The sequence below is a fragment of the Aegilops tauschii genome, chromosome 2, assembly GCF_002575655.3.
Source record: "Aegilops tauschii subsp. strangulata cultivar AL8/78 chromosome 2, Aet v6.0, whole genome shotgun sequence".
Taxonomy (NCBI): domain Eukaryota; kingdom Viridiplantae; phylum Streptophyta; class Magnoliopsida; order Poales; family Poaceae; genus Aegilops; species Aegilops tauschii.
In genome coordinates, this window is record NC_053036.3 from 324,694,994 (window position 1) to 324,721,320 (window position 26,327).

The 26,327-nt window shown below is 46.0% G+C and overlaps 1 protein-coding gene and 4 non-coding genes across 5 annotated transcripts; all 5 read left to right on the forward strand.

Annotated features, from left to right (window-relative positions):
* The first annotated feature begins 1,429 nt into the window (after window positions 1–1,429).
* LOC109762649 (large ribosomal subunit protein uL13w) lies at window positions 1,430–4,088 on the forward strand. Its single transcript, XM_020321520.4, has 3 exons — window positions 1,430–1,938; window positions 2,028–2,115; window positions 3,752–4,088. The coding sequence occupies exons 1-3, from the start codon at window positions 1,550–1,552 to the stop codon at window positions 3,893–3,895; spliced, it is 621 nt and encodes a 206-aa protein (XP_020177109.1). The 5' UTR covers window positions 1,430–1,549; the 3' UTR covers window positions 3,896–4,088.
* LOC120975088 (small nucleolar RNA R12) lies at window positions 2,559–2,641 on the forward strand. Its single transcript, XR_005770926.1, has one exon. It is a non-coding gene; the product is annotated as a small nucleolar RNA R12 (small nucleolar RNA).
* Window positions 2,868–2,948, forward strand: LOC120975070 (small nucleolar RNA SNORD24). The gene has a single exon (XR_005770912.1). It is a non-coding gene; the product is annotated as a small nucleolar RNA SNORD24 (small nucleolar RNA).
* LOC120975068 (small nucleolar RNA SNORD24) lies at window positions 3,102–3,183 on the forward strand. The gene has a single exon (XR_005770910.1). It is a non-coding gene; the product is annotated as a small nucleolar RNA SNORD24 (small nucleolar RNA).
* LOC120975069 (small nucleolar RNA SNORD24) lies at window positions 3,367–3,449 on the forward strand. Its single transcript, XR_005770911.1, has one exon. It is a non-coding gene; the product is annotated as a small nucleolar RNA SNORD24 (small nucleolar RNA).
* Window positions 4,089–26,327: the final 22,239 nt, after the last annotated feature.

Here is a 26,327-nt window from a genome sequence, read left to right on the forward strand (position 1 = left end):
CGGAGGGAGCGCCGGGCAGTGGTGGCGACGGGGCCGCAGGGCTCCGGGGCGGCGGGGCGGCGCTGGCCGGGCGGAGGGGGCGTCGGGCGGTGGTGGCGACGGGGCCGCAGGGCTCCGGGGTGGCGGGGCGGCGCTGGCCGGCGGAGGGGGCGCCGGGCGGTGGTGGCGACGGGGCCGCAGGGCTCCGGGGCGGCGGGGTGGTGCGGCGGCGGGGTGGGGCGGCGGCGGTGCTCGACGACGGCGGTGCGGGCGCGGGCGCGAGTGAGATGGAGGCGCGGGGTGAGAGAGAGGGGAGAGAGAAGGGGGTGGGGCTGGAGAGACAGAGAGCGTGCATAGGAGGAGGGAGACGACAGTTAGCTGGGCCCTTTCTTTGCCGCCCGCCAGCGGACGGCAAAGGTCTAGAGGGCGGACGACAAAGACTAGGCAGACGGCAAAGAAGCTGACTTAGCCACGCCGTGCCCTATGGGGCCCATCTGGCTCTTTGTCGTCTGCCTTCTAGCTCTTTGCCGTCAGCTGGCTGACAGCAAAGAACCAACTGACGACAAATAAGCCTTTTTGCCATCGGCCCTTTCTTTGCCGTCCGTTTTGTGGAAGCTGACGACAAAGAGCCTCTTTGCCGTCAGCTGGCAGACGTCAAAGACGTGGCAGACGACAAAGAAGTGGATTCCAGTAGTGCAAGAATAAAGTTGTGTAGTAGACATCACCCCCTGCGTCCCTCTGTGCCGACCCATATGGGCAAAGGGACGCCTCCTATTTTACATTTTTTTGCTTTTCTGTTTTCTATTTTATATTTTGCTTCTTGTTTTTTCTTTTATTTTCATACTTCTTTAAATAATTCAAAGTTTCCAAAATCTTCCAATTTCTTTTTTTTAAATGTGAATTTTGATTTTTTTGAGAAATCATAAAATATTCATGAATACAAAAAAGTTTATGGTTTTGAAAAATGTTTGAGAAATCATAAAATGTTCATGGTTTTAAAAAATGCTCATGAATTTGAAAAATGTTTGGGGTTTCATATAGTGTTCATGAATTAAAAAATGTTCACAAAATTCAAAAATGTTTGTAAATTTCAAAAACTGTTTGCAATTGTTTTTAAAAAAAAATCATGGATTCAAAATATGTTCATGCATTCAATAAAATGTCATCAAAACAATGAAAGTTTTCATGTATTTCAAAAATTATTTCTGAATTTCAAGAAAATGTTTGCCTATTCAAAAAAATGTTCAAGAGTTCCAAAAATTGTTCACAACATGCGCATGGGACTGACCCGCTTTTTTTTAGATGAGACTGACCCGCTTTCTAATAGAGACATGACATAGTGTAAGCCTATTAGGACTTTTTGTGGAGTACAGCCCATTAAAATTTTATTAGGCAATGAGGCCTATTGTTCTTTTGAGAGCACTAGCAACCGCCCGGCCCAATCTGCTACCTCCTGGTCGCCTATAAATTCATAAACCCTAACGTCTTCCTGCTCCCTCCTTCGCCGCCGCCAGCCACGACCACCACCGGAGCCGGAGGAAGAGAGGAAGGGAGAAGCCAACAGGTAACGATGGTGTCCGGCTCCGGTGTGTCCGCGCGTCGCGTGGTGGTGGATGCGCGCCACCACATGCTGGGTCGCCTTGCGTCGATCGTGGCCAAGGAGCTGCTCAACGGGCAGCGCGTAGTGGTTGTCCGGTGCGAGGAGATGTGCATCTCCGGCGGACTGGTCCGTCAGAAGATGAAGTACCTCCGCTTCCTCCGCAAGCGGATGAACACCAAGCCCTCGCACGGCCCCATCCACTTCCGCGCCCCCTCGCGCATTTTCTGGCGCACCGTGCGCGGCATGATCCCGCACAAGACGCCCCGCGGCGAGGCCGCGCTCGCCAGGCTCAAGGCTTTCGAGGGCGTCCCGCCGCCTTACGATCGCACCAAGCGTATGGTCATCCCCGACGCGCTCAAGTACGCGCCTTATCTTTCTTGCTTGCTCTCTAATGGCGGATTTAATTAGTTATGTGGTGATGATCTTTGTCTGACTTCTTGTTCGATAGGGTTCTGAGGCTGCAGCCGGGGCACAGGTTCTGTCTGCTCGGCGAGCTTTCCAAGGAGGTCGGATGGAACTACCATGAAACTATCAAGGTACGTTTTGTTACATCGACCACTCTGGTTGTCACCTCTGAACAAAAATGATGATGACGTGATGCATACATATGATTCTTTGGCTCACAGTGTTAGATGTAGTTGTCCTATGGGTTTAGTTTGTAGATGTCAACCAGATTTGTATTGAGAATTTTAGATGATAGCTTCTCACTGTGTGGCTAGGTCAAAATTAATTGCTGTCGAGCTGAAACACAGATTAGGTTATCGGTCGCCATGAAATAAGGTTTTCGATAGTGATAGGGTGAAATGCTGAATTGTGTACGCCTATGTTACTGATTTTGACAAAAAGGCAGTGTTCATGTTTCCTTTTGTTCTCAGCCTAGTAGATTCCATCAGTTCCCTTGTTAAGTGCATTGAGAACTTTTGTTGTGCCATTTGAATTTGTTGATTTTCTGCCATTGTACGTGTGCAAATTTAGCATGACTGGGATGATGCAGAAACTCAGGACTGATGTCCATTGATTTTTCATAAAGATGATGCTCACAACCAGCTACTTCTGACTAGTCATGCTATTTTGTTGACAGCAAAAACTATTTTAATTCTTCTGTTCCCTCGTGTCCAATGATAGACATGTTTTTCTTTTAGCCTGATTCTGATTAATTTTATCGATGATGATTTCTGATTAATCATGGCATTCGTCGCCACATTCCATTGTAAGATTCTCATGTAGTAACATTTGGCTGTGGTTATCATCATGTTCTTTTGTTGGTCTCTCTTGTGTTTTAATGATATGCCTATGATGTTATTATAATAATTGCTACTCTTGATGGGTGCTCCCCAATTGACCCATAACCACCAAGATCGCTGCGGACTATTTATTTTTTATTTAAAATTTCTTGGCTAGTTCGTTTCAATTATTTGAACTCGATATCTAATCATAAAACTTTGGCACCTGTTTCTCATTCAACATCTGGCTGTGGCTTTTAGCCTGCTCTTTTATTTGATTCTCCCGTGCTTCAGTTATAAGCCTATGATGTGAGATTAATATTTGCTACTCTTGATGGGTGCTCCCAGTTGATGACCATAATCACCAAGATCTCTGAGGCCTCTTTTAACAACCAGGGATTGTTTTCTTATTATTGTTTAAATCTGTTATAGTTTGCTTCAATTATGTAGTAAAGATAGCAAATCATAGAACTGGGATTGGGTCTCTTAATGCCTGTTTCTATGTAACATTTGACTTGGCTTTTACCCTGTTCTTTTGTTTGATTCTCCTGTGCTTTAGTTATAAGCCTATGATGTGAGATTTATATTTGCTACTCTTGATGGGTGCTCCCCAGTTGATGATCATAACCACCTAGATCTCTGAGGCCTCCTATGACAGCCATGGCTTGTTTTCTTATTGTTCTAACTTTGTTAGCTAGTTCGTTTTAGAAAAAAATCAAAATCAGTTTGCACATATCGTAATGATGTTAGAAAAATGTGCGCTGCTCTTGTTGCACATTTCAATAGTTAATGGCCATTGACCACCAAGATCTCCAGCGCGATGTTAGGTTCTTGATTGGGGGACTGTTTTTAATTCTTGATTTGAGCGCATGCCTTGAAAACGTATGTATATCTGCAACTAGATGTTATTTGGAAAATGACTCATCACCTCTTTTGTTTAAACTGGCAGGAACTGGAGGAGAAGAGGAAGGAGAAGGCCAAGCTGTCGTACGACAGGAAGAAGCAACTGGCCAAGCTGCGCATCAAGGCTGAGAATGCTGCCGAGGAGAAGCTGGGTTCTCAGTTGGACATCCTGGCACCAATCAAATACTAGTGTGCCGCGCAGTCATGCATCATCTGTTTTGCTGGATAATGGTGGTTATTGTTTACGTTAGTAGCCTGAGAGTGTCGTTGAGATTTGAAACCTCTGAGTATCTATACTATTCCAATCTTTGTAGCAAATGGATTGTTTGGTATTGTTGTTTTCGCCCCATGAGATTTCAAAGATGTTGCTGTTTTCTCCATCATGTTTTTGTTGTCGTCAGGAACTTAGGACGGCTCTCGCACAAGTCAAGCGTGCAAGCGAGTTAAAGCACATTTGATCCGCTGAGTCTCAGCGTGATATAAACTGAAAAAGAGGCAAACTGAGATTATCGAACGTGAAGTAAACATGTCGGAGGTTTGCGCCAAACACAAGAAAAGCTCACACCTCCCCAGCGCTGCTACCCTTCGAGGAGTCCCGGTCAATAGCAACGTTATTGTTTATCTTCACCCATACCGGTTCAGGTGTTTGCCAACAATGCCCAGCACGGCAGTTTAAGCAAAGACGAGGTTTTCTCTGCCCATTTCACTAGTACAGAGGATCGAACACCTCACCATCATGCGATCCAACGGTTTCTGGACATCCAAATCGAGTACATTATGGAGATAATCGTACACAGATCCCTGTCGCTGAACATTTGGGCCATCAGAATATCTTCTATTTCCACGTTGGGATTTTTAGTTTAAACCGATGGCGAGCTGCATTCCAGAAACTCTTCGCATGCGAGCAATGCATCAAGGGCATGCATGGTATGTTGCATCTTTTTTGGGGTCTTTTCATCTGTTGGACCTGACTGAGTAAATGTATGCCAAAAATGCATGCTGTGCACCTTGTTTGATAGCCTACATGTAGGCTGGCTACATCAGGTAACCAATTTTCCCCTGTTGTTTGGTGGCATGCGTTGGGCATGGCATAACTTGTGATCACCCTTTCTCACCAGTGGTGACCTTACCACACACGATCAAAACATCATTTCAGTCCTAGCTAGTACATAAATGGTAGTTCATCATAACTACTAACAAATAGCAGTAGAAGTTAACAGTCATATGGCTCAACAGGGAAAAGTTCACCGATGCCGAACTAGGCGAAAGTCCATCCTCTTCTTAAACACCTACTACTAAAATTGCCTTTCAGCATCTCAAAGAAGCACTTGCTGCGGCTTCAATGCTAGCTCTACCAGACTTCACAAAACATTTTGTTGTAGAAACAGATACTAGCAACAAAGAGATTGGAGTTGTGCTTATGCACGATGGTCACCCTCTCTCTTACCTCGGCAAAGCTCCCTAAGTCTCAGGCCCTATCCACACATGAAAAGGTAGATACATGGAAGTCATACTTACAGCATGCACCTTTCACCATTTCTACTAATCACAAAAGCTTGATACATTTGCTGCTGGAATTTTGTCTATTTTGAGCCTAGCCCAATAGCAGTTTCAGAAATTTCTAATAAATCCTAGAGGCCCACGCAGCCCATTCGTGCAAGGCAAGAGGTGAAACTAAAGTTTAGTCCCACATTGCTAGTTTAGAGGGAGTTGGACCTCTTTATAAGGGAGGCTCTTTCTCCACATGTATGAGGATGAGAACAAGAGGGACATCCACGCGTGCTCCTCCTTAGCCGCCCGCCTCGTCACGCCACGCCGCGCCGCGGGTTGCGGGAACGAGCCGATGTCTAAATTTTTGCCACGCACGACGGGTATATGAAAGGTCACGCGGAAGCTGAAACGTTTTTGCTGTAGTGGAGATTGAATATGAACGGCGCACCTCTTCGCCTGCTGCCTGTTCGTTTCGTCTTCCTCGTTCTCTTCAGCTCCCGGCGCAGCCTCTCGCCTCCTTCTCTTGCGCCTATAAAAGGGAGGTCGCTCCTCTCAGAGAGACGCACCAGAACTACTTCTTCCTCTCGCCATAAGTTCCTGAGCACTGCGCTGCTGCTACGTTCTTCTCCATCCCGGCTTGCGGCGTGCACCGCAGGTCGGGACAGTAGGCCTCCGAAACCGCACCTCTTTGAGTCCTGTTCGGGAGAAGGGTGATAAGGTTTTTGGGGAGCGCTTCGCGCGACTACTGACTTCTTCGTCACGGACGCCCCGGACTCCGACGTCTACTTCCCCGACGATGACTTATTCCCCGACGTCGACAACCTCCTCGACGACATGGCTGGCGAGGACACCGACCCCAAGTCCAGCGCTTCTGCTGCTGCTGTCCCGTACGCGTTCTTCCTCTTTCTATTAGAGGCCCTGCTCCTTGTTCTAGTGTTTGCCCTACATATGTTAGACTCTGTTTCATATATGCAACTTGCTATACTGTCTGCTCTACATATGTTTAGTTACAGTTCATATATGAAGATGATGTTTACCTTCTCTCTGTCAAATCGCATGACTTGTTTTATCACTGCTATAATAGTCGTGCTTTATCTAGTATTTCTGTTAATAAAATTATACGATAAATTGCTCATATTTCCAACAATACAAAAACCTTATTATAGGCAATTTACCCCGAGTGGTTTTGCTGCTTCCATGAGACCTCCTATGTTTGAGGGTATCCACTATAAGAGGTGGCGCGTGAGAGCAGTCTTATGGTTTCAAACCATGAGTTGCTATGACGCCACTCTTGGCAAACCTGAAGGAGAGCTTGATGCTCAACAGGCACAAAGCTTTTCAGAAAAATGGATACTCTGTTTAAGGCTGCTCTCTTGAGTGTTCTTGGTGAGAACATAGTTGATGCTTATGCGTCAATTGATAATGGAAAAGATATGTGGGATGCACTCGAGGCCAAGTTTGGGGTCTTGGATGCTGGCACTGAGCTGTACATCATGGAGCAATTCTATGATTATAGGATGACTGAAGAGCGCTTCGTGGTTGAGCAAGCTCATGAGATACAGTCGTTTGCTAGAGAACTTGAGCACTTCAGTTGTATGCTACCGGACAAGTTTGTTGCCGGAGGTATCATCACTAAGCTTCCTCCTTCGTGGAGGAACTTTGCTACCTTACTGAAGCATAAGAGACAGGAGTTTTCCGTCCTGGATCTCATTGGCACTCTTGATGTGGAAGAAAAGGTGAGAGCAAAGGACACACGTGCTCGAGGTATTGAGGGAGGATCTAGTGCCAATCTGGTACAGAAGAAGAACTTCCAGCCCCACAAGTTCAAGAACAAGGGCAGTTTGATGGTAAAGCAAAGTTTGATGGGAAGAACAAGGCTGTGCAACACACGAACTTCAAGAAGAAGAATGACAAGAAGAAAAGTGTTTGTCATGTGTGTGGGGATCCTGATCATTGGGCTCCTAGTTGCCCTAATCGCTATGACAAGCGTCATCCTGGAAAAGGCGACAAGACCGCTAATGTTGTCATTGGAGACACTGACATGAAGGATGCTGGGTATGGTATATTTCCCACTATTTTTTTAGTATGTCATTCTCCTGATTGGTTGATTGACACGGGTGCCAATGTGCATGTATGCGGTGATATTTCCATGTTTTTGTCTTATCAGACCGCAGGAACTTCAACCGTGCTGATGGGCAACGGTTCAAGTGCTTCTGTTTGTGGTGTTGGCACGGTCGATCTGAAGTTTATTTCGGGGAAGATCGTGCGGCTGAAGAACGTGCATTATGTCCCCTCCGTCAATAAAAATCTTGTTAGCGGATCTCTTCTGTGTAGAGATGGCTATAAGCTTGTCTTTGAGTCGAATAAATTTGTAATATCCAAGTATGGAACCTTTGTTGGTAAAGGCTATGAGTCAGGAGGCCTGTTTCGTTTATCCTTGTCAGACATTTGCAATAAAGTTGTTAATCATGTTTGCAACAATAGTGAATCAAATGTGTGGCATTCACGTCTTTTTCATGTTAACTTTGGTTGCATGTCGCGACTAGCGAAGTTGAACTTAATCCCTAGTTTCACCACTGTCAAGGGATCTAAGTGTCAAGTTTGTGTGCAAGCTAAGCAACCTCGTAAGTCTCACACGATTGCAGAAACAAGAAATCTTGCACCACTAGAGCTCATACATTCAGATCTATGTGAAATGAATGGTGTTTTGACAAAAGATGGAAAGAAATATTTCATGACGTTAATTGACGACTCCACTAGATACTGCTGTGTGTATCTTCTGAAATCTAAGGATGAGGCTTTGAACTTTTTCAAGATCTATAAAGCTGAAGTGAAAAATCAACTTGATCGGAAAATCAAGAGGCTTAGGTCCGACCGTGGTGGAGAGTATTTTTCCAATGAATTTGATGCTTTTTGTGCGGAACATGGTATAATCCATGAGAGGATGCCTCCCTATTCACCTCAGTCTAATGGGGTGGCCGAAAGAAAGAACCATACTCTAACAGATTTGGTTAACGCCATGTTAGACACATTGGGTCTCTCCAAGGCATGGTGGGGGGAGGCGATATTGACTGCATGTCATGTCCTAAACCGAGTTCCCACAAAGAATAAAGAGATAACTCCATTCGAGGAATGGGAGAAGAAAAGATTAAAACTCTCTTATCTACGAACCTGGGGTTGTTTGGCGAAAGTCAATGTGCCAATTCCAAAGAAGCGCAAGCTTGGACCAAAGACCATGGATTGTGTTTTCCTGGGATATGCTTTTCATAGCATTGGTTATAGATTCTTGGTTGTAACATCTGAGGTACCTGACATGCATGTCGGTACGATCATGGAGTCGAATGATGCGACTTTCTTTGAAGATATCTTTCCCATGAAGGATATGGCTACCTCATCTAATCAAGAGATGCCTAGTTCATCGAATCAGGAACCAGTTACAATTACCGAACTTGCCATTTCGATGGAACACTTTGAAAGTCCCGTGGAGGAGAACAATGAAGTTCCTACTAGGAGCAAGATATACAAAGGACTGCAAAGTCCTTTAGTGATGATTTTCTTATGTATCTCATAGATGATACTCCCAGTTCTATTCCAAAGGCCTATGCATCTGAAGATGCTGACTACTGGAAGGAAGCAGTTCGTAGCGAGATGGATTCCATCTTGGCGAATGAAACTTGGGAGATAACTGATCGTCCTTATGGGTGCAAACCTATAGGATGCAAATGGGTATTCAAGAAGAAGCTTAGGCCTGATGGTACTATTGAAAAGTACAAGGCTCGACTCGTGGCTAAGGGTTATACCCAAAAGGAAGGTGAAGACTTCTTTGATACTTACTCACCTGTGGCTCGATTGACCACTATTCGAGTTCTACTTTCACTAGCTGCCTCACATGGTCTTCTCGTTCATCAAATGGATGTTAAGACTGCTTTCCTAAATGGAGAGTTGGACGAGGAAATTTATATGGAACAACCAGATGGGTTTGTACTAGATGGTCAGGAAGGAAAAGTGTGCAAGTTGCTGAAGTCTTTGTATGGACTCAAGCAAGCACCCAAACAGTGGCATGCGAAGTTTGAAAGAACTTTAACAGCTGCAGGTTTTGTTGTAAACGAAGCTGACAAATGTGTGTACTATCGCTATGATGGGGGCGAGGGAGTTATCCTTTGCTTGTATGTTGATGACATACTGATTTTCGTAACAAATATGAATGTTATTAAGGAGGTCAAGGATTTCCTATATCGCTGTTTTGAGATGAAGGATTTAGGAGTGGCTGATGTCATTTTGAACATCAAGTTGTTGAGAGACTGATACGTCCCCGTCGTATCTATAATTTTTGATTATTCCATGCCAATATTATACAACTTTCATATACTTTTGGCAACTTTTTATACTTTTTTGGGACTAACATATTGTTCCAGTGCCCAGTGCCAGTCCGGCAGACATTTTGGGTGATATCCCTGCGATACTTGGTAACTTCGCATTTCCAGTTGATTTTGTTGTCTTGGAGATGTAGGATAAGAGCTTTCCTATTTTTTTGGGGAGACCTTTTCTAGCTACTGCAGGGGCTGTCATCGATGTGAAAGATGCTAAGCTCACGCTTCAATTTGGTGAGGAGAAAGTCTCATTTGACATTAGATATATCTTCCAACTCACCTTCCTCACTGTCCAGACCATAGTAAGCAATATGAAACGAGTCACTTAAGCCCTAGTAAAAGGCTACTCTTTGAATCCCCTCTTTAAGGCATATAAAATTAGTACTCTTCCTGAGCTAGCTTAAGCATATCTCGAGCGAGTGAGTTTCCCTCCATCAAGTTCTAAGCGATCAAATAAGGTCCTTGCTCTTGAGCCAATGCCAATACCAATAGAGAGGGTCTAAACGAAGGATTCAAAGGAGGTTACCGGTTAAGGGCAAATGCAATCTCTGAGCCAGTTGGAGAAAAAAGGTAATCAAAGAAAGTTTCAGTTGGACTTTCCCTGCCAACCCTACCCAAATTTCATACCCTGCGGTTTTCGTTCCTCTATTGATATTTCGTTCCTCGAACCTGTTTGTTGCATGTTTTATGTTTCACAGAAACCCCATATCAAACGGAATAAAAACGGACGGAGAATATTTTTTGAATATTTGGGAAATATGGGAGGAAGAATCAACGCGAGACGGTGCCCGAGGTGGCCACGAGGCAGGGGGCGCGCCCTACCCCCTGGGCGCCCCTGACCCTCGTGGGCCACCCGTAACTCGGTTGCTGCTCTTCTTTGGCCGCAAGAAAGCTAATTTTCGAAAAAAATCTTGGCGGAGGTTTCAATCCAATCGGAGTTACGGATCTCCGGATATATAAGAAACGGCGAAAGGGCAGAATACCAGAACGCAGAAATAGAGAGAGATAGAGAGACAGATCCAATCTCGGAGGGGCTCTCGCCCTCCCATGCCATGGAGGCCAAGGACCAGAGGGGAAACCCTTCTCCCATCTAGGGAGGAGGTCAAGGAAGAAGAAGAAGGGGGCCCCTCTCCCCCTCTCTTCCGGTGGCGCCGGAACGCTGCCGTGGCCACCATCATCATCACCGCGGTCTTCACCAACTATTGGAAATATGCCCTAGAGGCAATAATAAAATGGTTATTATTATATTTCCTTGTTCATGATAATTGTCTATTGTTCATGCTGTAATTGTGTTATCCGGAAATCGAAATACATGTGTGAATACATAGACCACAACATGTCCCTAGTGAGCCTCTAGTTGACTAGCTCGTTGATCAACAGATAGTCATGGTTTCCTGACTATGGACATTGGATGTCATTGATAATGGGATCACATCATTAGGAGAATGATGTGATGGACAAGACCCAATCCTAAGCATAGCACAAGATCGTGTAGTTCGTTTGCTAGAGCTTTTCCAAATGTCAAGTATCATTTCCTTAGACCATGAGATTGTGCAACTCCCGGATACCATAGGAGTGCTTTGGGTGTGCCAAACGTCACAACGTAACTGGGTGGCTATAAAGGTGCACTACGGGTATCTCCGAAAGTGTCTGTTGGGTTGGCACGAATCGAGACTGGGATTTGTCACTCCGTATGACGGAGAGGTATCTCTGGGCCCACTCGGTAATGCATCATCATAATGAGCTCAATGTGACCAAGTGTTTGGTCATGGGATCATGCATTACGGTACGAGTAAAGTGACGTGCCGGTAACGAGATTGAACAAGGTATTGGGATACCGACGATCGAATCTCGGGAAAGTAACGTACCGATTGACAAAGGGAATTGTATACGGGATTGATTGAATCCTCGACATCGTGGTTCATCCGATGAGATCATCGTGGAACATGTGGGAGCCAACATGGGTATCCAGATCCCGCTGTTGGTTATTGACCGGAGAGGCGTCTCGGTCATGTCTGCATGTCTCCCGAACCCGTAGGGTCTACACACTTAAGGTTCGGTGACGCTAGGGTTGTAGAGATACTAGTATGCGGTAACCCAAAAGTTGTTCGGAGTCCCGGATGAGATCTCGGACGTCACGAGGAGTTCCGGAATGGTCCGGAGGTGAAGAATTATATATAGGAAGTCCAGTTTCGGCCACCGGGAAAGTTTCGGGGGTCACCGGTATTGTACTGGGACCACCGGAAGGGTCCCGGGGGTCCACCGGGTGGGGCCACCTATCCCGGAGGGCCCCATGGGCTGAAGTGGGGAAGGGAACCAGCCCCTGGTGGGCTGGTGCGCCCCCCTTGGGCCTCCCCTGCGCCTAGGGTTGGAAACCCTAGGGGTGGGGGGGGGCGCCCCACTTGACTTGGGGGGCAAGTCCCCCCCTTGGCCGCCGCCCCCCCCCCCCCCTTGAGATGGGATCTCTGGGGGCCGGCGCCCCCCTGGACCCCTATATAAAGAGGGGGGAGGGAGGGCAGCCGCACCCAAGCCCCTGGCGCCTCCCTCTCCCTCCCGTGACACCTCTCCTTCTCGCTGAGCTTGGCGAAGCCCTGTCGAGATCCCCGTTGCTTCCACCACCACGCCGTCGTGCTGCTGGATCTCCATCAACCTCTCCCTCCCCCTTGCTGGATCAAGAAGGAGGAGACGTCTTCCCAACCGTACGTGTGTGGAACGCGGAGGTGCCGTCCGTTCGGCGCTCGGTCATCGGTGATTTGGATCACGCCGAGTACGACTCCATCAACCCCATTCTCTTGAACGCTTCCGCTCGCGATCTACAAGGGTATGTAGATGCACTCCTTCCCTATCGTTGCTAGTAAACTCCATAGATTGATCTTGGTGATGCGTAGAAAATTTTAAATTTCTGCTACGATCTCCAACAGCTCCATCACCTTTCCCCCTCTATCTACAGCGGTCCACTCCCGCAACCCGCTGTACCCTCTACTTGAACATGGTGATTTATGCTTCATATTATTATCCAATGATGTGTTGCCATCCTATGATGTCTAAGTAGATTTTCGTTGTCCTATCGGTGGTTGATGAATTGCTATGATTGATTTAATTTGCTTGTGGTTATGTTGCTGTCCTTTGGTGCCCATCATATGAGCGCGCGCGTGGATCACACCATAGGGTTAGTTGTATGTTGATAGGACTATGTATTGGAGGGCAAGAGTGACAGAAGCTTCTACCTAGCATAGAAATTGATGCATACGGGATTGAAGGGGGACCAATATATCTTAATGCTATGGTTGGGTTTTACCTTAATGAACGTTAGTAGTTGCGGATGCTTGCTAATAGTCCCAATCATAAGTGCATAGAATTCCAAGTCAGGGATGACATGCTAGCAGTGGCCTCTCCCACATAAAACTTGCTATCGGTCTAGTAAAGTAGTCAATTGCTTAGGGACAATTTCGCAACTCCTACCACCACTTTTCCACACTCGCTATATTTACTTTATTGTGTCTATATCTAAACAGCCCCTAGTTTTTATTTACGTACTCTTTATTATCTTGCAAACCTATCCAACAACACCTACAAAGTACTTCTAGTTTCATACTTGTTTTAGGTAAAGCGAACGTTAAGCGTGCGTAGAGTTGTATCGGTGGTCGATAGAACTTGAGGGAATATTTGTTCTACCTTTAGCTCCTCGTTGGGTTTGACACTCTTACTTATCGAAAGAGGCTACAATTGATCCCCTATACTTGTGGGTTATCAAGACCTTTTTCTGGCGCCGTTGCCGGGGAGTTATAGCGTGGGGTGAATATTCTCGTGTGTGCTTGTTTGCTTTATCACTAAGTAATTTTTTTTGCTGTTCTTAGTTGTTCTCTATCTTTAGTTATGGATATGGAACACGAAATACCAAAAAAAATAGGTTTACTTGCTACTCATGGAGATGGGGAACCTCCTAAAACCCTCGATGCTCGTTATGTGACAGATATTATGTACTACTTTGATAATCCAGAGAAAACCCCATTCAATCTGGTAATGGGAGACACGTTGGATCAACGTGAATACTTTAGGGATTATCGCTTGACTCAAAAAGGGAAACTTTTATGGGACCAAATTTATATGTTGAAGTGGTATGCTCGGCAAGTATGCTTGAGTTATGATTAAACTTGTTGCTCTAGGATGAAGGCTCCACACCTCCCCTTTTCAGGCAAATTTAATGATAATGAAAGCTTAGCTTCTTATGCTAATGGTATATATGATTACTATGATGTGGAACAAATAGAAGAATTTGTTGCTTTTAGGGGTGCTTTTGAAATTGAATCTGTATTTAAAGAGCGTGAAAATCTTTATGATGCTGTTTATAGACCTGAAAATTTAGCTATCCTTAAATATTGCTATGAGAATTATGAATACAATGCCGATATTGATGCATTTATTGAGAAAGTCTCCGCTGTCCAAGAAGAGACTAATATTTTGCAGGAGTCTATGGAAGAAGAAATTGATGAAACTGTGAGCTCATTGGATGAAAAAGATGAGGAGGAAAGCAAAGAGCAAAATGAGGAAGAACGGATTGATCACCCGTGCCCACCTTCTAATGAGAGTAACTCTTCAACTCATACATTGTTTAATTTCCCTTCGTGCTTACCGAAGGATGATTGCTATGATGACTGTTATGATCCCGTTGATTCTCTTGAAATATCCCTTTTTGATGATGCTTGCTATGCTTGTGGCCAAGATGCCAATATGAATTATGCTTATGGAGATGCACTTGCTATAGTTCCTTATGTTAAACATGAAATTGTTGCTATTGCACCCACGTATGATAGTCCTATTATCTTTTTGAATTCTCCCGACTACACTATATCGGAGAAGTTTGCCCTTATTAAGGATTATATTGATGGGTTGCCTTTTATCGTTGCACATGATGATTTTGATAGATGTAATATGCATGTGCTTGCTGCTCCTACTTGCAATTATTATGAGAGAGGAACTATATCTCCACCTCTCTATGTTTCCCACATGATAAAATTGCAAGAAACTGTTTATACTATGCATTGGCCTTTACTAGGTGTTCATGAATTGTTCTTTTATGACATGCCGATGCATAGGAAGAGAGTTAGACTTCGTCATTACTTGATATATGTTGCTTTGTGCTCACTACTAAATGCCAAATCATTGCTAATTAAAATTGGCTTTGATATACCTTGGGATCCGGGTGGATTCACTACTTGAGCACTTTATGCCTAGCTTAATGGCTTTAAAGAAAGCGCTGTCAGGGAGACAACCCGGAAATTTTAGAGAGTCATTTATTTCTGTTGAGTGCTTTTATAAAGTTTAAAAACAGAAAAATAAAGAGGGGAACCCAAAACTTTTCAAAAAGGAAAGTGGAAGTGAGAGAGACAAGCATTGTTGAAGTGGGAGCTAGCCTTGAACTTTGTTCATGCTCACGGAAACTTTGTGAATCTTGATTACAGAAACTATTCAATAAAAATAATTATCCCCTTGTACAATTCCATTGTATTAAAAAAATAATGTATCAAGGTTTGCCTTTAGGATGTTTACAATGTTTGTTGGTTTGTACGATGCAGGACAGAAACATTGGCTGTACTGCGCGATTTTTAATTTTTTACTGGAACGTCAAACGGTTCTAAAACTTTTTGCACTGTCTTTCTATACAAATTGTTTATTTTTCCTAATTTTGGAAGAATTTTTCAAGTACCAGAAGTATGGTTAATGTTCAGATTGTTACAGACTGTTCTGTTTTAGACAGATTCTGTTTTTGATGCATAGTTTGCTTGTTTTGATGAAACTATCGATTTATATCAGTGGATTTAGCCATGAAAAAGTTATACTACAGTAGAAACAATGCAAAAACAAAATATGAATTGGTTTGCAACAGTACTTAGAGTAGTGATTTGCTTTATTATACTAACGGATCTTACCGAGTTTTCTGTTGAAGTTTTGTGTGGATGAAGTGTTCGATGATCGAGAAGGTCTCGATGTGAGGAGAAGGAAGAGAGGCAAGAGCTCAAGCTTGGGTATGCCCAAGGCACCCCAAGTAAATATTCAAGGAGGCTCAAGCGTCTAAGCTTGGGGATGCCCCGGAAGGCATCCCCTCTTTCTTCAACAAGTATTGGTACGTTTTCGGATTCGTTTCGTTCATGCGATATGTGCAAATCTTGGAGCGTCTTTTGCATTTAGTTTTCATTTTTCTTTTATGCACCATGCTGGTATGAGATAGTCCTTGGTTGATTTATAGAATGCTCATTGCACTTCACTTAAATTCTTTGAGTATGGCTTTATAGAATGCTTCATGTGCTTCACTTATTTCATTTGAAGTTTGGATTGCTTGTTTCTCTTCACATGGAAAACCGCCATTTGTAGAATGCTCTTTTGCTTCACTTATATTTGTTAGAGCGTGGGCATATCTTTTGTAGAAATAATTAAACTCTCTTACTTCACTTATATCTATTTATAGAGATGACAGGAACTGGTCATTCAAATGGTTAGTCATAAAATCCTACATAAAACTTGTAGATCACTGAATATGATATGTTTGATTCCTTGCAATAGTTTTGCGATATAAAGATGGTGATATTAGAGTCATGCTAGTGGGTAGTTGTGTATTAGTAGAAATACTTGTGTTGAGGTTTGTGATTCCCGTAGCATGCACGTATGGTGAACCGTTATGTAACGAAGTCGGAGCATGATTTATTTATTGATTGTCTTCCTTATGAGTGGCGATCGGGGACGAGCGATGGTCTTTTCCTACCAATCTATCCCCCTAGGGGCATGCGTAGTAGTACTTTGCTTCGAGGGCTAATAAACTTTTGCAACAAGTATATGAGTTCTTTATGACTAATGTGAGTCCATGGATTATACGCACTCTCACCCTTCCATCATTGCTAGCCTCTTCGGTACCGTGCATTGCCCTTTCTCACCTCGAGAGTTGGTGCAAAATTCGCCGGTGCATCCAAACCCCCCGATACGATACGCTCTATCACACATAAGCCTCATTATATCTTCCTCAAAACAGCCACCATACCTACCTATCATGGCATTTCCATAGCCATTCTGAGATATATTGCCATGCAACTTCCATCATCATCATATACATGACTTGAGCATTTATTGTCATATTTCTTTGCATGATCGTAAGATAGCTAGCATGATGTTTTCATGGCTTGTCCGTTTTTTATGTCATTGCTATGCTAGATCATTGCACATCCCGGTACACCGCCGGAGGCATTCATATAGAGTCATATCTTTGTTCTAGTATCGAGTTGTAATATTGAGTTGTAAGTAAATAAAAGTGTGATGGTCATCATTATTAGAGCATTGTCCCAGTGAGGAAAGGATGATGGAGACTATGATTCCCCCACAAGTCGGGATGAGACTCCGGACGAAAAAAAGAGAAAGGCCAAAAAAAAGAGAAGGCCCCCCCCCCCCAAAAATGAGAGAAAAAGAGAGAAGGGGCAATGTTACTATCCTTTTACCACACTTGTGCTTCAGAGTAGCACCATGTTCTTCATATAGAGAGTCTTTTGAGTTATCACTTTCATATACTAGTGGGAATTTTCATTATAGAACTTGGCTTGTATATTCCTATGATGGGCTTCCTCAAATGCCTGAGGTCTTCATGAGCAAGCAAGTTGGATGCACACACCCACTTAGTTTCCAGTTTGAGCTTTCATACACTTATAGCTCTTAGTGCATCCGTTGCATGGCAATCCCTACTCCTCACATTGACATCAATTGATGGGCATCTCCATAGCCCATTGATTAGCCGCGTCGGTGTGAGACTTTATTTTTTTTGTCTTCTCCACACAACCTCCATCTTCATATTCTATTCCACCTATAGTGCTATGTCCATGGCTTGCGCTCATGTATTGCGTGAGGGTTGAAAAAGCTGAAGCGTGTTAAAAAGTATGAACCAATTGCTTGGCTTGTCATCGGGGTTGTGCATGATGTGAATATTTTGTGTGGTGAAGATGGAGCATAGCCAGACCATATGATTTTGTAGGGACAACTTTCTTTGGCCATGTTATTTTGAAAAGACACGATTGCTTTATTAATATGTTTGAAGTATTATTGTCTTAATATCAAATGATAGACTATTGCTTTGAATCACTCGTGTCTTAATATTCATGCCATGATTAGATTATGTGATCAAGATTATGCTAGGTAGCATTCCACATCAAAAATTATCTTTTTTATCATTTACCTACTCGAGGACGAGCAGGAATTAAGCTTGGGGATGCTAATACGTCTCCGTCGTATCTATAATTTTTGATTGTTCCATGCCAATATTATACAAATTTCATATACTTTTGGCAACTTTTTATACTATTTTTGGGACTAACATATTGATCCAGTGCCCAGTGCCAGTTCCTGTTTGTTGCATGTTTTATGTTTCACAGAAACCCCATATCAAACGGAATCCAAACGGAATAAAAATGGATGGATAATATATTTGGAATATTGGGAAATATGGGAGGAAGAATCAACGCGAGACGGTGCCCGAGGTGGCCACGAGGCAGGGGGGCGTGCCCTAGCCCCCGGGCGCGCCCCTGACCCTCGTGGGCCACCCGTAAGGCGGTTGCTGCTCTTCTTTGGCCGCAAGAAAGCTTATTTTTGGAAAAAAGATTGGCGAAGGTTTCAATCCAATCGGAGTTACGGATCTCCGGATATATAAGAAACGGCGAAAGGGCAGAATACCAGAACGCAGAAATAGAGAGAGATAGAGAGACAAATCCAATCTCGGAGGGGCTCTCGCCCCTCCCATGCCATGGAGGCCAAGGACCAGAGGGGAAACCCTTCTCCCATCTAGGGAGGAGGTCAAGGAAGAAGAAGAAGAAGGGGGCCCCTCTCCCCTCTCTTCCGGTGGCGCCGGAACGCTGCCGTGGCCACCATCATCATCACCGTGATCTTCACCAACACCTCCGCCATCTTCACCAAAATCTCCATCACCTTCCCCCCTCTATCTACAGCGGTCCACTCTCCCGCAACCCGTTGTACCCTCTACTTGAACATGGTGCTTTATGCTTCATATTATTATCCAATGATGTGTTGCCATCCTATGATGTCTGAGTAGATTTTCGTTGTCCTATCGGTGGTTGATGAATTGCTATGATTGATTTAATTTGCTTGTGGTTATGTTGTTGTCCTTTGGTGCCCATCATATGAGCGCGCGCGTGGATCACACCATAGGGTTAGTTGTATGTTGATAGGACTATGTATTGGAGGGCAAGAGTGACAGAAGCTTCTACCTAGCATAGAAATTGATGCATACGGGATTGAAGGGGGACCAATATATCTTAGTGCTATGGTTGGGTTTTACCTTAAAGAACGTTAGTAGTTGCGGATGCTTGCTAATAGTTCCAATCATAAGTGCATAGAATTCCAAGTCAGGGATGACATGCTAGCAGTGGCCTCTCCCACATAAAACTTGCTATCGGTCTAGTAAAGTAGTCAATTGCTTAGGGACAATTTCGCAACTCCTACCACCACTTTTCCACACTCGCTATATTTACTTTATTGTGTCTATATCTAAACAGCCCCTAGTTTTTATTTACATACTCTTTATTATCTTGCAAACCTATCCAACAACACCTACAAAGTACTTCTAGTTTCATACTTGTTTTAGGTAAAGCGAACGTTAAGCGTGCGTAGAGTTGTATCGGTGGTCGATAGAACTTGAGGGAATATTTGTTCTACCTTTAGCTCCTCGTTGGGTTCGACACTCTTACTTATCGAAAGAGGCTATAATTGACCCCCTATACTTGTGGGTTATCAGAGACGATGATGGTGGGATTACATTACTTCAATCTCACTATGTGGAAAAGATCTTGAGTCGCTTTGGCTATAGTGACTGCAAGCCCTCTCCAACACCATATGATGCAAGTGTGTTACTTTGAAAGAATCGAAGAATTGCTAGAGATCAATTGAAATATTCTCAGATTATTGGCTCGCTTATGTACTTAGCCAGTGCTATAAGACCTGGCATCTCTTTTGCTGTTAGCAAACTGAGTCGGTTTGTCACAAAACCAAGAGATGTGCATTGGAAAGCTCTAGAGAGAGTTTTGCGTTATTTGAAAGGCACTGTGAATTATGGAATTCACTACACCGGGCACCCAAAGGTGCTTGAAGGGTATAGTGACTCAAACTGGATCTCAGATGCTGATGAGATAAAGGCCACGAGCGGATATGTATTCACTCATGGAGGTGGCGCTGTTTCTTGGAAGTCTTGCAAGCAAACCATCTTAACGAGGTCAACAATGGAAGCAGAACTCACAACACTAGATATAGCTACGGTCGAAGCAGATTGGCTTCGTCGGCTCTTTAATGACTTGCCGGTTGTTGAGAAACCTGTACCGGGTATCCTTATGAACTGCGACAATCAAACTGTAATCACGAAAGTGAGCAGCTCAAAGGATAACATGAAGTCATCAAGACACGTTCAGAGAAGGTTAAAGTCTGTCAGGAAAATGAGAAACTCCGGAGTTATTGCATTGGATTATATCCAAACGTCTAAAAATCTAGCAGATCCTTTCACTAAGGGTCTATCACGTAATGTGATAGATAATGCATCGAGGGAGATGGGTATGAGACCCACAACATGAGTTGTTCACAGTGGTAACCTAGTCTATGTGATCGGAGATCCCGTGAATTAGATGTGGAAGACAAGCTGTTGGTCAACTGAGAGGAGAGTATCCTTACTATTAATACCACTCCATGAAGATGCAATACTCTCCTAATCTGCATGGCAGGTTGATGTATATCTTAATGTGTTCTAAGTGGCTCATTGAAGCAGAGATGTCGTCCTGCAGAACATCTCTTGAGGAACGCACTTATATGAGTCTGATTGTTACACGTCGCAATCTATGAGAGTAGAGTTCTCTCTAGTAAACTCATGAAAGGTCTCAGAGTATGACGCATAAGCTCCACCCGCGGGGAAGACCCACGGTAGCCACGTATCGGTCAAGGCTTTATGTGAAGCTAGATTCGCAGAAAACTTGCAGTTCAAGGCCCAGTCCACTGTCCAAGTTGCTCACTAGTGTAGCATAGATTTCTAGGTGGAAGTTCAACTTAACAGTCTTCACTGTAGTACCGGTATATAAAACAGTGTTTTGGAACCAAAGGCAAATTTTGTGTGCCTCTGGGATTTGCTGGGGGATTGCTGGAATTTTGTCTATTTTGGGCCTAGCCCAATAGCAGTTTCAGAAATTCCTAATAAATCCTAGAGGCCCACGCAGCCCATTCGTGCAAGGCAAGAGGTGGAACTAAAGTTTAGTCCCACATTGCTAGTTTAGAGGGAGTTGGACCTCTTTATAAGGGAGGCTCTTTCTCCACATGTATGAGGATGAGAACAAGAGGGACATCCACGCGCGCTCCTCCTCCGCCGCCCGCCACGCCACGACGCGCCGCGGCGCGGCGCGTTGCATTGCGGGTTGCCGATGTCTAAATTTTTTCCACGCACGACGGGTATACGAAAGGTCACGCGAAAGCTGAAACGTTTTTGCTGTAGTGGAGATTGAATACGAACGGCGCACCTCTTCGCCTGCTGCTTGTTCGTTTCGTCTCCCTTGTTCTCTTCAGCTCCCGGCGCAGCCTCTCGCCTCCTTCTCTTGCGCCTATAAAAGGGAGGTCTATCCTCTCAAAGAGACGCACCATAACTACTTCTTCCTCTCGCCACAAGTTCCTGAGCAGTGCGCTGCTGCTATGTTCTTCTCCATCCCGGCTTGCGGCGTGCACCGCAGTTCGGGACAGTAGGCCTCCGAAACCTCACCTCTTTGAGTCCTGTACGGGAGAAGGGTGATAAGGTTTTTGGGGAGCGCTTCGCGCGACTACTGACTTTTTCGTCACGGACGCCCCGGACTCCGACGACTACTTCCCCGACGACGACTTCTTCCCCGACGTCGACAACCTCCTCGACGACATGGCTGGCGAGGACACCGACCCCAAGTCCAGCGCTTCTGCTGCTGCTGTCCCGTACGCATTCTTCCTCTTTCTATTAGAGGCCCTGCTCCTTGTTCTAGTGTTTGCCCTACATATGTTAGACTCTGTTTCATATATGCAACTTGCTATACTGTCTGCTCTACATATGTTTAGTTACAGTTCATATATGAAGATGCTGTTTACCTTCTCTCTGTCAAATCGCATGACTTGTTTTATCACTGCTATAATAGTCGTGTTTTATCTAGTATTTCTGTTAATAAAATCATACAGTAAATTGCTCATATTTCCAACATTTGCAAGATCAGCAGTTAAGTAGCTTTTCTTCTATGCAACATAAGGCATTTCTCAAACTTTTGGGTTCCAATATAACATTGTCCATAGAAAAGGTTTGGATAATGCTGCAGTTGATGCTCTGTTAAGGCCCCCCTACACCTATGGAGTTGGCTGACATTTCCTTTTGCACACCCAAGTGGCTATCTGTGGTAACTAAAAGGCTATCAACAGTACCCTGTATACAAAGAATTGTTGCAGAAATTGGCACTTACAGGAATAAATGACAAAGGCTACTCTCTCTTGTCAATGGGGTCATCAGGTACAAAGACAGAATTTGGCTGAATCATAACAATGAAGCACATCAAGCAATTATGCTCTCTTTACATACTAGTGGTATTGGTGCACATTCAGGTTTTCGAGCCACTTATCAGCACATTAAAGGGTTGTTTGCTTGGCTTGCAATGATACAGGACACACAAGCCCATGTACAGAACTGTACCGTATGCAAACAAGGCAAGTCTGAGCACATCAAGAAACCAGGGTTATTGAGTCCACTTCCCATACCCATAGAGGACTAGAATCTGGTTAGTATGGATTTCATCGGAGGGTTGCCCAAGAGTAAAAACTTTGAAGAAATAGGATTTCCCCCCGCTTTATATTATAAAGCAACCAACACCGATTACATAGCAACTGCCGGGGCGAGCAGCACATCAAGCCCAAAAAAGGGAAAGAAAGAAGAAACAAATGCCAACAACGGCAGCTCAATAAAGGGCGGATGACCCACCGCTGCTACGCCCTCCAGATTCGTCCCACCACAGTCCAGTAACCGCCACGTACCAAGCAGCACCTTCAAGAAGGAATGCGACGTCGACGACGCTGCTGCCCGGACGTGTCCTAAGGTTTCCTTCATCACGCAGAGGGAAGTGGGGAATGGACACCACCGATAGCCTTCAGGAAGGAATGGCGGCACCCGCAAGCGTCACCTCGTCGGTGCAGGATGAACCGACAGGGATTTCTCCCGCACCCAAACTCCACTGCCCAACTGATCCGGAGCCAACTAGCCAACTTGCCGCCCACCAGCATGCGCCATCGCGGTCTTGATGCCACCCACGCCGCCTCATTGAGATCACCACCACGAGGCCTAGGACGAAGAGAGGAGAGCTAGGAATTGGGAGCGGCGGCACCAGAGCTGCGCGGGAGGGAGCCACCTCCACCGCCGTCGTGCGGGAGGCCCGTGCCTCCAGCACCGTCGCGGTCATCGTCCGGATGAGGCAGCAGGGGCATACCAGGCCACCCGGGCCTAGCCAGGCCCAAATTAGGCACGCAAAGGCCCGGCCGCCACGCTGCAGCAGGCCAGTGCCAGTGCCGCCACCACCCACCAGCCAACACCGCTCCTCCGCCTCCCAGAAGCCACGCCATCGACACACCCCGCCGCCGGCCTGCCCAGACCCAGACCCAGTTGGGGCCCCAAGGGCCTGGATTTGGGCCGAGCGGGCACCGTCGGATCGCACTGCGCGCTACCCCGCCATCAACGGCAGTGCCGCCGCCCAGCAGATCATCCGCGACCGCGATAGGCCACCCCGTCGCCGCATCGAACCGCTGCTGCCTAGGTGAACCCCACGGCTCCGCTCTGCCCCGCGTCGGCGCGTCATCGGACGCCAGCAACGACGGCGGGAAGGGAGTAACGGGGGGAGGGCTCGGGGGGGGGGGGGGGGGGCAACTAGACTCCCAATGTTGACAACTAGAGCAAAAACTTTGACACAATCTTAGTTGCCATTGATAAGTTCAGTAAATATTGTGCAAGCTCACTGACACAAAGATGAACATGAGCTCAGCAAGCCATCCTCAAACAAATGGACAGACTGAAAAATTGAGTCAATGCCTCGAGACATTCCTTGGGTATTTTGTTCATTCCACTCCAAAGAAAAGTACTGGTAGAGCACACACTATGATTCAGCTTTGGGAACAACACCCTTCTAGGTTCTCTATGGATATCAGCCTCGGCACTTGGGCATTTCTAACTTACAGTGTTCCTTGTCCAGTGACTTGTCTGGATGGTTAACTGAACGCAATTTGATTCAAGGGCTGATTTGGGAACACCTGTTGCGCGCTTAGCAATGTATGAAATTCCATGAGGATAATACGCGCTCAAACATGCAATTTCAGGTGGGTTACCGGGTATTTCTGAAGCTCCAACCGTTTGTTCAGCAGTCGGTGGTTCGTGGTTCCAATCACAAGTTGGGATTCAAATATTTTGGACCCTACCAGATCACTGCTCGTGTGGGTGAGGTGGCTTATCGCTTGGCATTACCAACTTGAAGCAAGATTCATCGTATGGTACATCCTTACATGTTTCCTTACTCAAACTTGCAGACCCACCGGCTCCTGGTTCAGACATTTCAGATTCTTTGTTCCCCCTTGGTGACAAGGTATCCAAGCCGGCTCAAGTGTTGCTGTCCCTACTGATGCGGGTGGGAGGTAATACTCGCACACAGTGGAAGATAGCTTGGAGCGGATTGCCGCTATCCATGACTACGTGGGAATGGTCCAGTGCTACGGCTGCAGGAACAATGGTCCAGTGCTACGAGGGCGAGTTTTTTTTACTGTTGTTTTTTTTGAGAAACAACGGTGAGGGCGAGCTGTTCTTACGGCCTGGGCCTGGCCCATGGCGTGAGTCCTGGCTGAAGCAGCCCAGTCCATGTGGGCTTGTAACGGTCACCTACTTAAGCGAGTGTGCGAGGATAGGAATGATCATTGTAAACACTACTTTCCCCTAAGCTTCCTTCTCCCTGCCTACTTCCTCTTCCGACCCCTCGAAAAAAACAACTTCTTCCTCTTCCCCACGCCACTTCCGTGAAGTTCGAGTCTCCACATCCCGGCGTGACGCAGGGAAATGCTACTGTCCTGTAGCACAAAGGGCTTCCCACAACTGTTGGTTTGTCGATGAAGCTTCCAATACCGTCCCTTCCTCCAAAGGGCTCTGGAAGTCGACGTCGATCGAGTTGCAAGTGGTGCTGCCCTTAGAATTGGCCCAGTCCAGTCCAGTCCCTGTCTATCTACATGATCATGGCCGCGTCTCTGCTTTCATCGGTCTCTGGCTGGGTCTCCAGTTCTCCACAATGAACACAAGCTGGACTACTCCTACGCGGTGAACGGTGAGCTGTTCGATGATATGCCTCCTCAGCATCGGGTATTTTCCCCAACCCAAGTCTACCTGCTGGTGCACCACTAACCCAAGTCTACGTGCTACCTTCACCTTTTGCAACTTTTTTTGGGGACTAAATCGTTCGTTTCGACCTGGACCCGATCAATTCATTTACCTTTGTTAGAGTAGTCATTATGATATACGACTTCTAGTCTAAGTCAGTTTTGTATCCCTATCCCAAGTCGGTTTATACCCTTTTATATACTCTTGTATGCCGCACCAAATTATCAATAAGCAACAGTTTTATTCAGCTCTCATGGTATCAGATACCGGTCCCAGGGTTTAAGGTATGGCTCCGCCAACGCCACCGCCGTCGCCCGGCTACTTCGAGCGCCGGGCCGCATTCATCGCCAAGGCTGCCAACGCCGCGGCCGCTTCTCTCTGGGCCCTCACCATAGCTCCACAAAACTACCCTGCACCCATCCTCGCCGCACCAATATCTCTTGCTGACACAATCTCCGACGTCATCCCCTACATTCCCATAGTTCTTGATCTCGCCGCCCACAACTACTACCATTGGAGACATCTCTTCGATCTCCACCTCGGCCGCTGCAACCTGCGCTCGCATGTCGCCGCCAACTGTCTTCCCCGCCCCGACGATCCGCAATGGTTGAAAGACGATCTCGCGATCATCCAGTGGTTCTACACCCGCATCACCACCGAGATCTTCAACATGCTCGATCACGACGGCGCCACCGCTGCCAACATCTGGCACTCCCTCCGTCAGCTCTTCCAAAGCAACACCGACGCTCGGAAAAACGCTCTCCACACCGAGCTTCGCAATATGGTGCAAGGAGACGCTCCGGTGAACCTGTTCTGCCAGCGCATTAAGACCATTGGTGATGAGCTCCGCGAACTCGGCGATACAGTTAGCGACTCACAGCTAATCAATATCGTCGTCGTCGGCCTCAGCAAAGACTTTGACAAGCAAGCCTCGTTCATACCGATGATACGGCCCCCTCCTACCTTCGCTGAAGTTCGTTCCTTGCTACAACTCGCGGCGAAAACACAAGCTCGCAAGGACTCTCGCCCCAAGGTCTTTCATGCTGCGGCTCGTCCTCCTCTGTCGTCTACACCAGCGCCGCCTTCCAGGCCGGCTCCTGCCGCCGGGCCGTCCGCATCGTCATCTGTTGAACCGCCCCCAGGCTGGCGTCCTAGTCCGAACTACCGCGACAAAAACCCTATCTACAGGCCGCCCTCGACTCGTTCGGTTCCGCCTACGACATCACCAGCACCGAGTCCTGCACCACCCACCAGTGCTCCATCTGCGGTTGCATGGCGGCCTCCTCATGATCCTTGGACGGGGCTTGTTCAAGCATGGCCCATGCCCTGGTCCG